Source organism: Micropterus dolomieu, linkage group LG22, assembly GCF_021292245.1.
Source record: "Micropterus dolomieu isolate WLL.071019.BEF.003 ecotype Adirondacks linkage group LG22, ASM2129224v1, whole genome shotgun sequence".
NCBI lineage: Eukaryota > Metazoa > Chordata > Actinopteri > Centrarchiformes > Centrarchidae > Micropterus > Micropterus dolomieu.
In genome coordinates this window covers 28,938,955-28,959,867 of record NC_060171.1, presented here as the reverse complement: position 1 = coordinate 28,959,867, position 20,913 = coordinate 28,938,955, and the positions used below count along the sequence as shown (strand labels likewise).

The 20,913-nt window shown below is 39.9% G+C and overlaps 1 protein-coding gene across 1 annotated transcript in view; it reads left to right on the top strand.

The window, feature by feature from the left end:
* Nucleotides 1-659: 659 nt before the first annotated feature.
* hsf4 (heat shock transcription factor 4) overlaps nt 660-20,913 on the top strand; it is a 23,364-nt gene continuing 3,110 nt past the window's right edge. Inside the window, exons 1-11 of the mRNA XM_046038255.1 lie at nt 660-785; nt 4,118-4,226; nt 4,322-4,449; nt 5,476-5,600; nt 7,475-7,550; nt 8,378-8,445; nt 9,350-9,449; nt 11,298-11,416; nt 11,671-11,901; nt 12,039-12,156; nt 12,382-12,447. Coding sequence (XP_045894211.1) covers nt 660-785; nt 4,118-4,226; nt 4,322-4,449; nt 5,476-5,600; nt 7,475-7,550; nt 8,378-8,445; nt 9,350-9,449; nt 11,298-11,416; nt 11,671-11,901; nt 12,039-12,156; nt 12,382-12,447 — 1,266 coding nt within the window. The remainder of the gene's footprint in view (nt 786-4,117; nt 4,227-4,321; nt 4,450-5,475; nt 5,601-7,474; nt 7,551-8,377; nt 8,446-9,349; nt 9,450-11,297; nt 11,417-11,670; nt 11,902-12,038; nt 12,157-12,381; nt 12,448-20,913) is intronic.

Below are 20,913 nucleotides of genomic sequence, written 5' to 3'. Positions count from 1 at the left end.
TAACAAGGGACATGTCTTTTCTATCTGCCATAGAGATACACTGAGCCCTGCACTATTCAGCTTAACCAGCTGCCTTTTTGATGGTTGGACAGTGATGTATTATTGACGCTTTTGTGTGGATACTGTATTGTTTTACTGGGCGGTCTCTTGATTGTCAGCAGGAGGCCGGTGGTAGGGTGGTGGGGGGGTGGGCTTGAACGTGTGTGTGCTGACGTGGACCTTCTGTGATGACATTCAGTTGGAGGACTGGTGTGGCAGGGAGGACAGAGTGAGGAGAGCAAAAGAGAAAAACAAACTGAAATAGTCACAAAGATAGATTAAAGGGGGTATATTAAACAGACAGAAGGTAAGAAAAGAGAAACAGCAAAGAAAAAACAAAACTGAATATCAGAGGCCAGGTGAGATTGTGTCAACAAGGACGTGCAGAGACAGTTTGAGTGATTGAAATGGAATCGAAGAGACTGAGACAAACTTGGGATTATCAGTAACGGATTGTCAGAAGTGGAGTTTCTCAAACATGGACTAGTCTGGTAGTCTGCACACACATACACACACACCTACACACACACACACACACACACACACACACACACACACACACACACACACACACACACACAGATTTGGCGGCAGTGGACAGGCAGTGGACAGGTGTCAGTATGCAGGAGTCTCCGGGAGCCATGGGTGTAGATGGCAGCTACGCCAGCAATGTTCCAGCTTTTCTCACCAAGCTGTGGACCCTGGTAGAGGATCCAGATACCAACCACCTCATCTGCTGGAGCGCTGTGAGTCAGTCCTCAGGACATACTGTACATGATGCTTTAGTAACTCAAGGAGGGATGTAACTGTCTGTGGCATTACATCTACATCTACCAGTGTGTTTCAGAGTATGGGTCACACTCATCAAAAGTAATTTCAGTTTTAAAAAATGAACTATGTCCTCTAAACCACCTATACCACCATCCTCCTCCTCAGTGAACACATGCTAGTGCTAGTGTTCATCATCTACTCTACCCACTGTTCTTTATTTTGGAACAGCCCATTTTGATAAGATGTGTTACTGTATCGCACAAGTCAAAAATAAGTTGTGGCACCGAACATTTTTGTATCTCACAACCTGAAAAGGATAAATTACATATTTATGACATGAGGAAGAAATCTTTGTTGAAAACTGCACACATTGTTCAGAGCGCTAATCAAAAAATAACTTTAGCACCAACTAGCAAACAACAAACTTTATGAGGATAATAACTTGAACAATCAATAAGAACGGAATACTAATTTGTCTTTTATAATATTATAAATGTGAAAACATAATACAAATCAATGCCACAAAAGACAGTTAATAAAGCTAAAATTTTAAAATAAGGAATTAGCCGACCTTTGATTTTAGGGCAACTGGTTTAAGTCTTGCTGTAGAGGGAGGAACAGTACAGAACACTAGTGGAAGAAGTACTCCGATCCTTTACTTAGTAAAAGTACCAATACTACAAAGTAGAAATACTCCATTATATTTAAAAGTCCTGCCGTCAAAATCCATAAGACAAATTGCAGAAGTATTTTTAGCTACAATTTTTCATGCTGCATTCACGTGCTCTTTGAATGGTTCAATTTGACGAATTGGGAAGTCGTTCTTCTACTTGGGTGTGTTCATGATCTTTAAGTCATAATGTGGAAACGACATGGGCATCATCTGGGTAATGGATTGTTCTGTATGTGATGCTGCTATCCCAGAATGCTGAAACAGTTTGAAGTGGAGTGATTTTGTCTCAGATTTGTTGCACCTTTATTAACATTCCTAAAATATCGCTTTACCTGATTTGTTATCAGTGTTGATGCTAATAAATAACTATTTGGGTCACTCTACTTGGACAGCAACTTACAGTTACAACCTAATACCATATTACAAATTACATGTGAGCATAATATTGATATGCAATACGTGAAATAATAAAAAGCATTTACTTTTGTCCGCCATGTTTCTGCATAGTATGACGTCAACTTTGCAAGTCAGGTACCAAACATTTTACAAAAGTTTCGAGTTGTTGTTCCGACATGAGGGGGTATTCAAGTGAATTTTGATTTTTTTATAATCTTTAACACCACACACCACACCACATGTGCAGAAGTTTTGTCTCGCCCCTCTGACAGTAATTACACAACTCTGTAGACTCGTGCTTATGACTTATGGGTTCTGCCATACTGAGTTGGTGCTGTTGCCACGGTTACTCCCCTCTTCAGTGCATTTCACAGTATTTTACAGTAATCAGCCATCATAATGCACATATTAGGTTGTAAGCCTGCACTTAAGTGAGGGGTCTGTTCAATTGGTGTGTATCCTTCCGCCAAAGTAGCATGTTTTCTTTAGTGTTGAATGACCACACTTTTACCTGCTACCATTAGCAATTTTTGACATTTGACCCAGGATAAGTGGCTATAGATTTTGATTTCTGTGAGAAAATAGAAGTACTTAAACATCAATAATTGTCTGATGACACAAACAGAGACCATATGTGGCTTTCTATGTGTTTATCGCTGTTTGTCCTAGGGAATGAGTTGTACAGGACTGACGCAAAGATGAGGCATCAGTGATAAACAGGAAGAGGACAGTTTCTCTGTTCTTCTTCGTAGGGAGACAAACAGAGACAGATGCTGTCCAGTCCCATGACATCTAGTTAGAGTGTGCAGCATCAGCTGTTGCATTGTCAGACTATTGGTAGGCAAGTGAGCATCACTAAACACAATGTAACAGCAATGTCTTATTAGAACTTTAAAATTAAATTTCAAACCTGTCGTACAAATGGATTTAGCTAACTCCCAATGTTAAGTACTTTAATAATTTACACAATACACAATTTAACAGTATACACCAGACTGCTTTTCAGAGTAAAAGGGAGCTACTGCAGCTGCTTACTAAGACTGTGATGTTGGGAGAGGGAGCATGACTCATCGTTCACAGTGAGAGAGAGAGAGAGAGTCTGTTTGATTGTGCTGAATTTGGCTAATGATGAATAGATCCTGTGCTGTGGGGAAAATATATTACCTCCTTACAAAACTCCTTTCATCATAAAGGTAACATTATTTCATATACAGTAAGTATCCATCTAGTTACAGGTGGTGAGTCGTGTTAACGACAGCGAACATTGTCATATCAGTATGAGTGTATGTCACTGTACACTTAGTATTTATTAACAAATGAAATGGCTACAAAAGTGCTTATTGGAATCTAAAAAAGGCGTTACAGCGAAATTACTTCAAACTGCTATCTGTTATCTGTACAGCCAAGCCTGCTTTAGGTTAAAAAGTGTCTTACTACATATTTGGGATATGATGTTTACATGAAAGAAAGAGTGATCTGGTTCATTTATATATATCCCTATTCATTTGATGATAATATGGCACTTTAATCAGATCATTTTTGTAATTTGTTGTGAGTAAACTGGAGGAGAGGCTGGACAAAGTAGGATCAAATAATTCTCCATTTTCACAGGGTCAGACTTTTATTGTTATCTTAGTAGATCAAGTATTGCATATTTGTTTGCTTACCTGCTTCACCATTATCTAACATTAATCAAAAACACAACAAAAGCGACTACGGATCTGGTAGAGCATAGAGTAGCATATTTGGGTTTTTAAAACCTAAATAGGGGCTCAAACAGGTGTTTGAACCCATATGATATTAAAATGCACCATTAGAACCATACTCATTACAAGTTCATTTAGTGTGCATGTCAAAAATATTTGGTCTCTTTCTTTCTGGACTGTCCCAAACAAAAACAACCTTCAAATTATGTGGGACGTGTTATATTCAACAGTTTCTTAGTTTGTACTCATATTATGGTCTTATGTTGCCTATTTGAACTTTTTGGTACGTGCTCCAAAGTCCTTAATTTGTTTGGAGAGGTCTAACAGAGCTGCTACTCTTATACATGTTTGATTTTAAGTTCCTTATCACCGTAAACGTTGTCACTGGAGGTATTGTATGTACTATAGTATACTAGTATAGTATAGTATATAGTCTGTCTTGACTGTATATACTCCCTGTCTCTACATTGTATGAGATATGATCAGAGATATTGTTAACTAACTCTACATTCCTGACTATTCTCTATTTCAGACTGGGACTAGTTTCCATGTGTTTGACCAGGGACGCTTTGCCAAGGAAGTTCTGCCAAAGTACTTTAAACACAACAATATGGCGAGCTTCGTTAGACAACTCAACATGTGTGAGTAAACTCATCTCTTCTCTTCCCTTCTATCCTCTCCATTACAGTATGTATGTATACATTGTGTCTGTTGGCTTTTATATGTGTGTGTCTAGATGGTTTCCGTAAGGTGGTGAACATTGAGCAGAGCGGTCTGGTGAAACCTGAAAGAGACGATACGGAGTTCCAACATCTGTACTTCCTCCAGGGACACGAACACATGCTGGAACACATCAAGAGGAAGGTATGGACTCACACACAAATAAGACAAACTGACCAGGAAATTAATTCAAATAATGACTTTATATATGCAGTGCTGGAGAAGTACCCATTACATTTTAGAGCAGATCCAAATCATTTTTCACTTTCATTAATATTGAGAAATAGGTCAATTGTAACAGCAGTGCAGGTATGTAAGAAATAAACAATCAGAGATGTGAATTCTGGATTTTCTGACTTGCACAAAGTACATAATAAACTGAGATAATGAGGCTTCAACTAGACCCAACCATAGATGAACACACTGTTATTCTAATATTTTTGGAAATAAATCCAGACAAATATAGTGGTTGCAGATTTGCATGTCGAGACTGGTTTACTGGTCTTAGCGGAGGTTTGCACTCTCCGAGTGCCCTTCTGGTTTCAACATAAAACTGGCCTTTCAGGATTTCCTCGACAGATTTCTTAGCAAATGTGCAAAAAGTGAAATCTTTTACACAGATTACAGCATCATATGTGGGTTTACATGTGAGGTGTCGCCGCATTGCTTGTACGAGCTTCTGCCTACAACCTGGATTTGTCGATAAGGTGCAGCAGTGCTTTGAGCAAAAATGCTAACGTCAGCATGCTGACATGTTCACAGTGACAATGCTAACATGCTGATGTTTAGCTGGTATAATGTTTACCATGCTGACCATCTTAGTTTAGCATGTTAGAATTCTCACATTTTACAAATAACACGAAACACAAATTACACCTGACACTGATGGGAAAGTTTCACAGGTATTTGGTTTTAAGAATGTTTGACCAACTGATGGTGCTGGATGAAAAGTGAATAGATCACCAAAGTTATTACAGTTCACCCTGAGGGGGACAAAATGTACCAAATTTACTGACAACCCATCCAATAGTTGTTGAGCCCAAAGTAGACAGGGCAACACTGCCTTTCCTAGCTACAAGTTCCACTGAGGTCTCTTCACAAAGCAGAGGGAATGTGTGGTTGTATGTGCTATATCTGAAGTTACCAAAATACTATACTTTGTGTGTTCAGGTATCCATAGTGAAGAGTGAAGAGACCAAAGTTCGTCAGGAGGACCTCAGTAAACTGCTGTATGAAGTTCAGCTTCTTAGAACACAACAGGACAACATGGAGTGTCAGATGCAGGACATGAAACAGTGAGTAGAGAGGGTTTTTTGTGTGTGTAATGGCCCCACACTACTCCAACAAAGTCCATGCTGCCTTACCTTTCATGTGGGACTGACACTAGCAGGGTAATGGTTTAATGTACACCAGTTTGAACATCAGGAACATGTTTTCTTTTCATAATACAGGCAAGATTAATCTCCCATGTCAATTTAGGGGAAATATTGTTTTGTTGGAGAAGTGAAGTTTTTTGCTGGTTCAAAGTATTTGCTTAGCTGAAAAACAATTATCATCAAAGTACCCTTGAGCAAGGCACTCAATCCACAGTGGGTCAGTGAAGTGACCCAGCATTTATCTGAACAGGAGTACGATATTTTATGGTGTGAAACAAGACTGGCATAGGGGGCACCTTCATCAGACATGGATTATTTTTATTTTACATTACTATGCTTGTGTTAAATTCAACCGGTGCCTCCCTACTGTTTAATGTGGTTATGGTGTGAAAGTGTTGTAAATATAAATACTCAGGTTAGGTCAATTTGACACTTTGACAGTTATTTGTGTGGTGTAGTAGGCACAAAATATTTTACAAATCAGAACTAAATTTGTCCACTGAGTGATGACTTGGCAGCCTGACTGTGACTAGAGCTTTGTAAGGTTAAATACCAATAACAAAAATGCATGGCCTTAAAAATTTACCTGCCTGTTATTCCTTTTACTAAGTTGGAACAAATCACCCAGTGGATGAATTGACTTTTTCTCTAGAGACTATTGTTGCTGTGTCTATTGTGTGGTGGAGCTGCTTTGTGCTCAGCATTGTTTGCTAATGAGAGGAGAGAATGTTCACCTGCTCACCTGACTGACACACACACACACACACACACCAACAACGACATTCTTAGAAAGGATGACCAGATATGCTTTTGTCTGTATATTTAATTAATGTTAAAATTAACATTAAAATCTAGATCTAAATACACAACTTGATGTACAGTAGTTTTTTGTGTTTCTAGATTGCTTTAAATGATCCATCATAGAGTTTGAAGATCAGAAATGAAGGTTATATTCTATATAATGTAACAGTAGGTCTATGAACACAGCCTTCTGTCACTAACAGAGCTCATCAGCTGTTTGCCGCATGTATGCTCAGAATGAGCCCAGAGAATGTGAGCCTGTTTACCGTAGCTGCAAACTAATTTGTGGTTTTTAATGAAAAATATGCCACCCCTGTGACTTGTGTGGGGGAGGGGTGCAGGTTGTCCGTACTTAAAGCAGGATCCCGCTTGACCTCAACATACATCATGGACCTCAGAGTGTTTATTTCATCACACTTAGGGAGGGTTTAGAGTTTTTGGCTGAACCAAATCAGATCCAAGCAGCAAGCTAGTTTTGAGCAGAAAACTATAGTTTTCTCTATACACAATTGTAATTTTTGTTTGGTCCAGTGGCAGCAGCAACACACTACAATACAAAAACAATGTCCATTGTGAGCCAACAATGCCATAATGAGTGCAGAGCTAGTGTACTATTTTAGGTTTAATGGGCACACTTAGAGGGTGACACCTGTATTAAAAACATCCCAGAAACTGGTATTTTACAATTCAAGGCCAGAATAGTAATAGTAATAGTAATAAAAAGATTTGGAGGGTATTAAACTGGTTATTAGTGTGTGTATCACTGTGTGTGCAGTCTGTTTTGTCACTAGGAAACAGAAAAAATGGTTTAATGCTGTTCAACAGACTGCCTGTAAAACAAGCTATGTTTGGGTTAATAGGCTTAAGATTTTTAACCAGGTGAATACTTGATATTGTGATGAAGTATTGATCAATTGATGATATTGTTTTCCTGTTTCTCTTTTTTCTCTCCACCACCTCTGTCGTATTCGTCTTCCTCCTCCTGTTTGCAGGCAGAATGAAGTGCTGTGGAGAGAGGTGGTCTCACTGAGACAGAACCACACACAGCAACAGAAAGTCATGAACAAGGTCAGTCTGTGTGTGTGTGTGTGTGTGTGTGTGTGTGTTTGTATTCCATGAACTGTAAGTCATTTGTGTCACAACACAACAATTTAAAGTGAATTACATCCTGATCTTGCTTATGTTTCTTCTCTAAAGCTTTTTACACTGTAGTTACAAGCTCACAAGTGAGATACTCCAGAGGAACTGTTGTGATGTAGCGTAGGGTGTGTACATGTGCATGTTTTCTTCTGTGTGTACTGAGTTTGTATGTCTACATTTTCTACTGTACTCCATACCATTAGAGGAATAATCCAGAGGTACATAGTATTACTACTTCTTCTATTAGCTCTAAATAACAAATACTACTAGTACTACTATAACAAGCCAGAGATCTGCAATAGTGTTAAACTGAGCATCGTTTTCCTCTCCGTTACATTCATGGTTGTGGCTGGATTGTATCTAGTGACCTGGGATCTTGGTTGCTAATTAGGTTTACTATGATACACAAATGATAATTATTGCCCTCATGTGCTAAGCTATTCAACTTTGTGTGAAAGACCCAATGTCATTTCCATTCGTCATTGTTCCAGGCATATGTTTGGTTATTCAACATATTACAGTGTATGAGAGAATGTGTGTCAGGCCTTAGTTCACATCATAGGATCAGTAATGTGTTTTGAGACAATGACACAGGGCGGGGAATAGGCCGTGCAAATTATTTTCCTTTTCCTGCTTTTATGTTACAAGAAAAATAACGGAAGAAAATAACGTGTCAGTGTGTGTGTGTGTGTGTGTGTGTGTGTGTGTGAGGAGGAGGGTGCTGATTCATGCTGTGCTTTTTCTCTCTTTGCCAGCTGATTCAGTTTCTGTTCAGCCAGATGCAGTCCAACACACCCAGCACTGTGGGCCTAAAGAGAAAGCTGTGAGTACATGCAAGCACGCACACAAACACACACACACAACACACACAGTGGAGCAATCAACAAAAGTGAGACAAACAGGGCCACAGTGGGGCAGAGGGAAGGGCTGGCTCAGCTGACAAACTGAACAATCTAACTCAACAAACGCTGTGAATGGACACAAGTGCTGAATCAGTCAGTCAGACACACACACACAAACGTGCGCGCACACACACACACACACACACACAGTAAAGGCAGAGCAGAGTGCATGACCCTGCTACAGCCTGTGTGTGTAAAATGCTGGCTCAGCTTTGCTGCTGAGTGTGAACAAGGCCGAAATGAGAAAGAAAAGGCACGCTGGAACACAAAAGTGCTTTAGAAATGTGTATTTCAGGGTCAGTGTGCTATCTGGCAAATGTGTGATTTTGCCCATATTTTAATGATAGTCATATCTGGACTTCTGGCTCTTTAATACTTTTTCTGAATATCCACCATCTGTGTTTACCATCTACCCACGATCATGACACACTCATCCCCTCACTGACCCACCATCCACCATTTCCTGTCACATCCCCACAACAAATATCAAAAAAGGCAAAGAGTGCTCCAAAAGTATTTTTAAAAACCAAGCTAAATGCTAACAGCAGCCAGTGGTAATATGTTCACAATGGCAATTTTAACACATTGATATGTTTTGCAGGTATAAAGTTTACCTTGTGGAGTAAACAGTGTAACATTTGTACCATTCAGCACCTTCAAAAACAAGAGAAACGCTAAAAGTAAACTCAACAGACGTCAAGACAACATCCATGTGTAACAATTTATATTCATTCATTAATTAGTACTTTGCCCTTCTGTCCTTGGCCGTGTATAGCTGTTATCACTACTGATGCTTAACTGATTTAAAACTAATGTTTCCTCCAGGCCCCTGATGTTGGACGATGGCTCTCCCAGCCCTCCTGCTTCGAAGTTCAGCCATAGTCATCAAATGGAGCCCTTGCACGAGCCCTTCTACATCCAGTCGGTGAGCAAATTATACAACTAATATGTTTACCACTCTGCATCATAACCCCTAAAGTTTAGTAAGCATGTATTTAATTAATAACATTATCTTAATTTTGTTTTTTCCTAGAGTAGTAAAATGTTTGCATCTTTTCCAAAAATAGAATGTTTTGTGCTCAATGACACATTTTGCTGGGAGCTTTAACAAGTAAACTACTGTGCTGCTGACCTTCCACGTTCAGCACAAATAGTGCTGACAGCCACATGCGGTAAACATCAACTTGAAGTTCCTGGCTGGCTTTTCTAAGTGCTTTGCCATGGATCTTTCAAGCAAGTTGATTTACACACACCAGTCCTAATACAGAAGTAATCACTTTCTTCAACAGTTTAAGACGTTTATTTGAATGTAAATTTAAAGTGTAATTGAAATATGGCATATCTACTACATCACAGTGAATATATTATCTGGACATAAATGTCATCCAACCTGCTACTTTCCGCCTAGCTGTTATGTTATATCACCACTAGGGGGAAGCAGTGCGTAGTGACATATTTGGAGGCCTGTAGATGAATGTGTAACAAGCTGAATTCACTAAAACCTTAGATTGCAGTGAAATGACTATTTTTGCATTGTAGTTTGTATAGTCACACTAGGGAAACATGCTGCCCTGCAAAGGCACAGAGCAGTTTACAGTAGCACTGAAGTTGAGATAGGCTGCCGAGAAAGTACTGAACAAATAGAAAGGTTGTAATACCTGCATTTTATACATTTAAGTGCTGTTTTTTACGCACATCACATGATATCTAATAAGGTGCAGATACTGCACTCTGCTGTTGGAGAAGTACTACTTTGTTTCGAAAAGAAACTATATTTTGATAATTTATAGTTTCATTAAGGCATCGAGTGCGTCTCTGTTTTTGCAATGTGTCTGTGTATTGTTTACTACATATATATATGTGATTTAAAATGATGAATGAATGAATTCCACCACAGCCAAGAGCTCAGATGGCAATTACTGCTACTCTGATATGCTAGGCTAGCTAGCCAAATTAGTTTTTTATTTTCTTCATTCAAAACTAAATTTAGCGGCAACCTCATTTAGTAATGGTATCAACCTGAACCTTGATTACAGGGAGCTAAGGAGAGGGGGGAAAAGTACATTTAGTTTTAACTGAGACTTAACTGAGGAGTTTGACTGGAATGCTTCCGCCAGAAAGCCTAACCAACTAGTCTTGCTGTAACCAGAACTGCAAGCATTTAGGCACCAAAGGTCCTTAGCTAGGTTTATGAAAAGATCATGGTCAACGTTGACTTTTGGTTTCACACAGGACACAAAGAGCAGTCTCGGCAAAAGTCCTGTGTTTGACCCATCCATCCACCCTAAACTGTTCCCCATGCAGACTTTGTCACTCTTTATACTACCTCACCTGTCACCTGTCTTCTTGAAGCCTTTCTGGCAGAATGCCTTGAAGGCTAAATTCTCCCATGTGTGCTTGCTTTAACTTGTCTCTTTTGCTTTGGCTGTCTGTTTCTCCGTGACAGTACAGTGGATTTTATAACCCAGATGTTACCAGGCCACAGAGCAGAATTGCTGCCTACAAAACCAAAATGCAGTAACTACACAGCTAGTTACTGCACTTTGACTTGGTTTTTAGGTCCATTTTGTAATAACTGCAAATTGTAGCTATATGCTGTTTTCATGGAAATACATTTCTGCAACATTTTTTATATGGCAAAAAAAAATACACATATATATTTATTTATTTATGTGTAACAACTTTATTAACTTTAAATGAGCAACAAAGTGCGACCAAAGAGAGTGAGAAGGCAGCCAAGTGAAAATACACATCCTCTCCTCTTCTTCTTCAGCCATCCAGTGAAACCGCTTCTTGCTCTACCAGTGGGCTGACAGGAGGACCAATCATATCAGATGTTACTGACATGTCTCAGGCCACCATGACCCTCCAGATGCAGCCTGATGAGACCAGGTGGGCGATGCAATAAAACATTATTATTTCACATTCCACCCCCACCATCAGCTCTACATATATTGCATCATCTAACAACAAATCCCCCCTGGACTATTGTGAAAGAGATGGATATTGGATCATACAATTGTTAATGTAGACAATGTGCAGTATGAAACAACATCTCAAAACATGTTGTCTATCTTGTGAAAGTGTATGTTTTCTTGGCCCACCTTGAGCTACTTCTGACTCACAGTATTCAACTCTACCAACAGGGAGAAGTGCATGATGCTCATCAAAGAGGAGCCTGTGAGTCCAGGAGTGAGAGGAGGAGGGAAAGGAGGCAGTGTAGGGGGAGGAGAGGCAGTAGCGTTGACCTCCCCCTGTGAGGTGTGCTCCTCAGAACCTCCTGTCCTCCCCGTTGCAATGGTCCAGTCTGTTCTGGAGGGGAGGGGATCTGTAGCCTCTATGGTGGAGAGGAGGAGTAAGAGGCCTGCTTTGGACAGGTAGGTGCTCACACAAGATCACATGTGGACATCCACATAGAGAATGGGGATGTGCAAGTGGTGAGGAAATGAGTCTGTGTGTCTCTGTTTACATGTTACGTATTAATGTGTGTGTTTGTGTTTGTGTGTGTGTGCAGAGTGGAGGTTTCAGATGCAGTGGAGAATGTGGATATGAGCCTGGAGGAGCTGCAGCAGCTGCTGCTCAGGAGCCATCAGCAGAGTACTGTGGAAGCTGGGACCAGCACTGTTATGGATGTCAGTAGATCTGTACTGTGCATACACATACATATAGAAACACTTTGACAGACATCTTGTTTAACAGATTCATATATGTCTGATATTTGAGATTTCAAACGATTATCTCTATATGTCACTGCTTATACAGTTCACAGTGGCAAATGAGGTGAACTATTCCTTCACACTGACCTGCATTAATACATTTTTTCTCACTCCTGTTTCTCTCTCTCTCTCCCTCTGTAGCCCTTCAGTTTAAGCCTGCCTCTGGCAGAATGGAACTTCACAGAGATAGAGTCCAACCTCAAATCAGTAAGTCATACAGTGTGACAACCGTTTAGATATTAAGTGAAGAGAGCTTGGAGGAAAGTGATGTCCTAGTCAGGAGTAACCACCTTCTCCTTTAATCGCACGTTGTGATGGCAGTTTCTCTGCTAACTACTCTGTTATCATCCCAAGATATAACCTTACTTATTACATTGCTCATTGATAATTGAGGTGAAATTGAGGTCAAAGTGGGGTGAGGGTTAAACAAAGTGCTGTTATCCTTTGGTTATTTGAAGGTCTTTTTGAAGACTGCATTTGTTAAAACGGTATTTCTTTGTTCACCAGCAAAAGGTGGAGATAGATGGATGCTACATTACAGTTTTTCTCCTTCGCTTGAACACTATAACCAGGCTTTTGAACTAAAATTTCAGAACCATAACTCCATTTTTCAAAAAGCACACCCATTCCCCTAAACTCTACACACAAATCCCTTCATTTCTCATTGCCTACACCATGTGGTCATTGAGAAAGCACTAACATTTGAGACTGTTCACTCAATCCGCATAGGTTGAGCTCAATTAGCACACAGCTACCCAGGTGGAAACACAAGGAGTCATAATTGATAACACACCAATCAGAAGCTTCAATAGATAGATAAAAGGGCCGAAGTCAATTCATTCAGTTTTGGAACAATAGATCAAGAGAAATCTGATGGAAGAGGTGTAGAACACCAGAGAGGAGGAGGAGGAAGAGGACGAGCAGTATGGAGAGGAGGAACAGGTGAAGGAAGAGGAACAGTAGGAGTTGGAGCAGGAGATGGGATAGGAGGAAGATGAGGAGGTGGAGGAAGAGTAGGGAGGAGGAGGAGTAGGTGGTGAAGGAGTTGGAGAACAAGAATCTCTGGCCTGTTCCAGACCAAAGACAGGACGCTGGGGCAGAATAATTTGTTGTTTGGTGTGTTGTACTGTACAGTACACTAAGGAATGAAAAATGTGTGCAAATGTTTACATTTGTTATTCTTTTTGTTGTGTTCATCATGTGAAAAGGTTTTTGAGGGGGAGAACCACATGCAACATTACTAATAATCATTTTTTGTGGTATTGTTTTGAATTTATCTTACCAGTGTGTGAGACTGTGTGGTAGTGTGTGTGTTTCTGAGGGCTTGTGTGCCATGTCTGAGGGCAAAGTTTGGTTTTTCTGCAAGATTGAATGGTTTTGAGTAGAAAGCTTCATTTTGACCTGAAAATATGATGTTTGGGGAATTGGGTGAGAAGTTGTGGATTTGTGTTTAGAGTTTCGAGAAAAAGAGGCATATTGTAATTTCAAGAAATGTGTTTAAGCAATCGAGAAATACTGTAACTGATTATGTTTGGCCATTTAAGGGCACTGCAACATGCTATAAACACCACAGCCAGGTAGTGTACGGCTGTTCAGGAACGCAGCTGATGAGAGCGGAGAAACTTAACCAAAACAGAAAGGTTCAGCACTATTACACCAAAACAATTAGCTAAAAGAGGCTAAAACACTCTGTAGAGGTGAAGGGGCAGTAACCATTTTATCCCACATTATCCCCATCAGTAACCTTACATAGTAATCTGCCAGGGTTTTACAGCGTTGCTCTACATCGGGTCACCTGCTGTGCCAGCACAGTCTTACTGACATAAATGAGGATGTAGGTTTTTTGAGACAGTGTAAATGGCGGATTGAATACAATCTTGGGGCATCAACAAAGAGGCCTGTCTGATCCGCTGATTGCAAAGATACAATGTGGTTTACTATGTAAACAACAATCACACCAGTGAAGAGTAGAAACATTGGCTGTGGTTTCCTGCAAAAGTAGAAGAAGGATTTCACACAAAGCTTATAATAGTGTCAGCTGCGAGGCTCAGGCTGAAGATTCTGTGCCTCCCACTCCTTCACAGTTTGTACCTCCAATGTCAGAGAGCTAACCTGCTAGCAAAGAAAATCAATAAAGTCACTCAATTTTCTGGCCACCTTGGATTGAATAGTCAGGATGGTGAGGCTGTTTAATCTGTCTTGACACATTGTGGAGCTTTAAATAGTCTTTAATGCAAGTCACTTTGTAAAACCTCTCTCAACACTAGCAACTGCCTAATAGTATACAGGACCTCTCCAAAAATCTTAACAGCTGAAGTAGAGAGATGTTAGGTGGGAAACTGGTGCCATGAAATGATAAATTATTTATAAAGTAGTTTCAAATGATTACTTGCTTGCCTAATAAGCCATATGACATTTGTTCTCATCAGTGACCCGGAATGGCAAACAGCAGCTACTTCCCTAAATGGTTCCTGCTGTTTTGTAATGTGTGAATCACTAACTATGCTGATGCAACAGAAAACACTGTTGCAAAACACAAGCGCTGCACTTATGAACTCAACTTTGGCCATCTCATCATGAAAATGTTTTCTTTTGTGGAATTGGGGTGCTAAACGTCTGTCTCATTTGCCACTAGAGTGGTTACTTTATCAAGATAAATATTTGCTGATTGGAGAATATTTCTGTCATTGCACTGCAACACTGAGCCAAACTGCAAGGAGCACAACTGCGTTGAAAAAACTTATGTTTTTAGACTGAATGTGTCTTATCTTGCTTCACTTCTGAGCACTGAGAGTGGTCTGAGAGTCAGTGAGGAGAACAACCAGCCTGGGCAACAAACGTAAATGTAAAATGACAGCAGACACAAGACAAGTTGTTCTTTCACAGTGAGTTATGTTCTGGAACCACCTGTTTTTATGCACGTTTTCAATTTGCGCAAAGTGTTTGTCACAATTTGCTTTTACAGTGTTGCTACACAAAGTGCAATGGGAACAGACTTACTGAATAAATCATGAAGCATGTGACGAAATGTCCAGCAAAGCCTTTGCTCCACTGATGAGATGAAAAATTGCCGCAGACAAATATATCAGACCTTTGTGGAGCAGTGAAGAGACAACAAATTAATATATTAAACAAAAATAAAATTTCAATCACGTTTTCCCACACTTAATTACATCATTTCCTTGTGCCTTCTTCTTCGGCAATGTTTTCTGTTTTTTCTTTGTTCTCGGCTCCAGACTGGAGAATTAGCCAACCTGTCCTCACCAGAAAACGGCTATATAAGTCCATTGTACAAGCAGCTTACTGTATTGTTAGGCCTCGACCTCTAGAGGCCATAATAATGGTGACGGGTGCAAATGAGGAAGTCACGTATGTAGGATAAAGAGCAAGAAAGCCAGTGGATGGATAGGTTCAACAAACTCAGGACTCTCACCCATAAGACTGGGGTTCGATTCCCATGTGAAACTGTGTCAAAGTTATAGTCACATACACATACATATTGTGAAATTCATTCTCTGCATTTAACCCATCCCTCAAGATAGCTGTGGGCAGCATTACATAGGTGACTTATGTACTTATTTTTACCCAAACCATGATCTTTTCCAAAACCGTTTTGTTGCCTAAACCTAACCCTAAACAAACTATGGCCGTTTCACAACATTAACCACATGTTTAACGTCACGTGACTTGTGTAATGTACTTAAGGAGCAGCACGCCAGTTTGGTTAGGTTTAGGCAACAAAACTACTTGGTTATGTTGAGAAAAAGATAGTGGTTGGTCTCCAGGGTGAAAGTCCTGTTTCCATCCACCCCACCCACCTCCCAACATGGACTTTTTTGATATTTATACTGCGTCACCTGACTTCCTTATTTGCTCTCTTCATACTAACAATACATATAAATATGGGTCGTAATAAGCTGCTTGCACAATCGACCTATACAGCTGTTCTCCTGGTGAGGGCAGTGCTTTCTAACAGTGATATGTGTCATTTAAGGAGTCATCGATCGACTAATTTTGTTGTTTAGGTATGAGGACTTGTTGCAGCTAGCACCACCATGCTTTCCTTTGACCAGGAAAATACTGTGACCCGGGCCACTTGTCGCCAAGAAATAGAGAACAATGAGATGAGAACATAACCTCCTCATAAAATCACAACTAGTAATTTTGTATGAATTAAACAAACGAGATACTTTTTTTTTTCTTTGAAAAGAGCCAGGCTAGCTGTTTATCCCTATTTCCAGTCCTTATGTTAAATTAAGCTAATTGTCTAGCTAATGGCTCTAACTGCATAATTGACAGACAAATACGAGAGTAGTGTCAATCTTTTTATGTAACTCATATGATGATAAAATGTCAAACTATTCCGATAAAGACATGACAGGCACGAGGCAAGTAAGCGTACAGAGGATTTTCTGCTACCATTTTTTAATAAGGAACGTATGTAACAGTTTTATAATTTTAACTAATTACTTCATCAAAGTCTATAAATCATTTACTGTTTAATGGCTTTATTGATCGGCTAAAAGTCATAAATAAGAGTACCTTTTAAGTTGACAGGTTGTGAAATATCTCTCTTGTGGGTGAGTCATAATGAAGTATAATAGTCAACAGTCATTAACAAATGTTCATGACTGTCTCACCATCTAATAGGCCATTAAGTTGTTGCTGATAAAAAATTAATAAGTCAATAATAAAGGGTATTAAACATCAATTCTGCAGTTTCTATAAGTTGTTATGTAAAATGTTACATGTGATAGTAAATGTATACAAACCTCTTCCAAAAGGTCAGAGGTCAAGTGGTCCATTGGAGGGTTTGCCTGATGAACTGCAAACCAAAATAACAAAGCAAGTACCCTGCTGGTGGAGAATAAACACCAGCCAGACAGATCTGTCACTCCCTGGAAACCCAAAACTGTTCTCAATAATGGCTTACCACTTTTTAATAGAGCATTAGTAAACACCCATTAACCATTAGAAAGCCATTTGTTACAACTACACTGATATGGGTGACTTATCAGAAAATGGTATTAATTTCTCTGCAGACTATCATACCCTTGCCTACTGCAAGGCCATACCCCTGTCATGTAATGTACTATTCTAGAGTTTTACAACAATTTCACTGCCTCCTGAAAGTTGAGACCTCATGAAAGTCTCAACATTCCCACTATTGATTACATTACATTAACCTCTCATTCATCCTTTTCTTCATCATAGTGCACAAATCTGACCAGCAGAATGTTTAGCTATGTGGAAGAAGCTGATTTTAGAGCCTTCCTTCCTCTTACTTCGTTAAGCTCCGGTATCAGAGTTCAGATAATAGCAAAGTCTGCGCTTCTCTAAAAGTGGATCATAGCATATCAACAGCTCTTGCAGACCTAAAAAAGTCATTATCGTCCATCATCCAGAGCTTTAGATATCCTTCTAAAAGGCAAATTCCTTGATGCGTGGTGTAATAGCTCATCGAAAAGACAGCTAATTTCTCATCTGCCTCTGTTTGGTTTCGTTTATGCAGCTGACAGTCAATGCGACTCCCAGTAATTAGAGTGCTGCAGGTTTTTCCACTTCCAGTCACATTCCGTGTGTGCCGTGTTCACCTCATGTTCTGGTTAGTTATCATCTGGGATGCAAACTCACCAGGGTGAAAAAGGTGAAAAAGATGCAAATGTTTTTTATATCAGCTTTATAAAACAGATAGTCTTGTTTGTAGGGGCATTTATAATTGATGTCACAACCACTACAATTAACAGAACTGTCTCAAGGTTATTTCATTATGTTGTTGCTTGGCATTTGCCCCCTTCTCAAGTGACATAATTAGGCTTCTGTAACAAGCCATTTGACTACATCATAAGTAACTTAGGTCCATTTGAACTAGGTTAAATTTATATATTGTTCTCTCATGAATTAGTCTCATGTTTCAAAACAAATACAAAAGCGTAATTGCGTTGTGGTTATGACAGTATGTGCCTTGATCATTTTATCTTATCAGGGGCTAACATTAAGTTGGCTTAACTTATGTTGTAATCATCAGCAAAATGGTCATGTTTGTAACAAAATAAATGAGTAGTCCCAGAACCCTAACGTCAGAAGTTAAAATTTTTTGTAGAATTTAGAATTACAAGACTCCATGGTTAATAAATGTTAACACCTGTTGTTACATCCAAATTGGTTAGCGTTCACTAAATCAAAAGAACTCAACCTTCTCGGGCTAATTAACGGTACCGAGCATGACATATCGCCATAAAAGCCAATTAAGGTTATCATAGCGCTACTCTAAGACATCCTTAAGGCATGCGGGCAGTCAAAAACTGACCAAAACAGAGACGGCCCTCTTCAGTCTTCAAGTCATCAATGACCTATTTTTAGGGCTGTCCCCGACTAAGGATTTACAAAGTCGAATCGGAATCGTGAAGTCCTGCCTATAGTCGACTGATAGTTGAATCGTGTGTTTTTGTGCACGCCGATTGCGAGCCAAAGCTGAACAGAGGCTGACCATTTTCTCTCTCTCTCTCTCTCTCTCTCTCTCGCCTGTAATTCACTGGTCTTGTGCAGAGTTTTGTGTGCTGCCGACAACTGCATGCACGTTGCGGTTCCTCGCGGGACTATTTCAAGTAGACGGCTGTTTAAATACGATTTAATATTCTTGCATGGTTCAACAGTGATAAATTATCTGAAAGTCCCGCAAGGACAACCCAGCCCAACACCGGTCATGCTAGGGCTTGGTCTCTTCAGCAAGTGTTCCTCCACTGCCACTACACACATACACACTACGCCTACACATGCGCACTGACGACCCAGGGTTGGGTTTACAATTTTGGATTTATTTACACACAATATTTTTTCTTATTACATGTTTATTTACAGCATTAAACATTGAAATGTGCATTGTAATAGGCTGTAGCCTATATTAACTTATGTTGTTTCGCTGCGAAGCTTCAACTGTGAGATTGACAGTCGAATCAGGCTCCGCCCATCGAAGCATCAAATCTTCGACTATTTGGGGTCAGCCCTACCTATTTTGGATTAAAATGGCGATTTTTCTCAGAAAGGTTACAAGTTTGAATCCCTGATTATAAATTCAGTACTTACCCAAACACATTCTGTAACCATCTTTAGGAGCCTCTGCACTAACTAAGATCTTTTTTTGCTTACATGGGAGGCAGTACAATGCATTGTTGCTTTCGCTGAATATGTCCAGTCCCATTACATTATTACTCTTACTTCTTCCTTCCTTTGGCTGAGCTTATACACTGGATATTACTCAAGAAATGACTAGCCTTCACAAGGCTCAGGCTTTGCTGTGTTAGGTCTGTCTTTCAAGTGGTTCATTCACAGGCAGTCTTATCTGTTACTATCTGCTATTCTCTCTGGCCACAGTCCTGGGTCAACAGACAAATTACAATATTCCTCTTTTTCACCTAAGTCCATGCTCATGTTCTCTGCTTGTGCCCTATTTCTCTCTCTTCATCCTCTGCTTCTTCATTGCTGCTGCTGTTGTTCTACCACCATGTCTTCCTCTTTGTTGCCTGACCGGGCTACACTTACACCAGAGGCCCAAGGCACGAGAGAGCAGATATACAGATATAATATTTAGCTTAACAGATGCACTGCAAAATAATGCTGCCCTAATATGATTTAAATGTGTGAGTTTTATAAAAATGAGAAGAAAGATGCAAGTTATTTTTAATATTATTTTTCTTTTTTAAACACAGAATGCACAGCGACAAGGTAATCTATTTAAAGGGTCAAGGTTCATTTAATGGGGAAATAATCTGCTTTAGAGTCTGGTGGTATGGCAATGGATACTTCTGTATCTCTTGCCAGATGGCAGCAGGTTGAACTGGCTGTGACTGGGATGGGATACTGTCTTTTAGTATCCTTTGGGTTTTGGAAAGGCACGTCCCCTCACCGATATCACTGATGCTCGGTAGATGGGTACCAATGATGTTCTGAGTGGTTTTAATTACCCTCTGCAGAGCCCTCCTGTGGGGGAGGGGGTTGTTGACCCCTTTATCTCTTCTCTGCTTGCCTGCCATTCACTGGTCTTGGACTGGCCAACTCATCAAAAGTTGCATGCATGTTATTCGTAGATCTATTCCAAGTACTGTTTAAAAACTATATAATATTCAGATTCTGATGTGGTTCATCAATGGGGATAAATGATTCAGAAAATCATGTGAGGCCACGCACAACTCGGCATGACACCGGCACAGCTACACACACAGAAAAATCAGACATTGAACACCCCCATACAGCCAAACTGGCATGATCCTCTTTTCATTACGCCTCTTCGAAGATTTGACAGCGAGATCAGTCGAATCAGGGTCCTCCTATCGAAGCATCAAATCTACAACTATTCGGGGTCACCCCTACTTTCTGTTGCTCCTTTGTAAAAGGGTTACATAACTTACAATAACTTGGCAATTTCCTTTATTAAACAGAAAATATACAATCATACTCTCTGAATTCAAGTTTCTCTCTTTCACCGAACTAATGGCCTTGTTAACTCATCGTAAATCACACTTCATTCAAACTCGACAGAAACAAAACAAAACTCTGGGTTAGTCTTTCTACTGCCGTGATCACTGGGAGACTGCTGAGCCTGGTTCTGTTTCCCGCTTGCCTGGCTCTGGTTCTAGTGCCTATTCCAGACTCAGTCAGCTGCTCAACTAACTG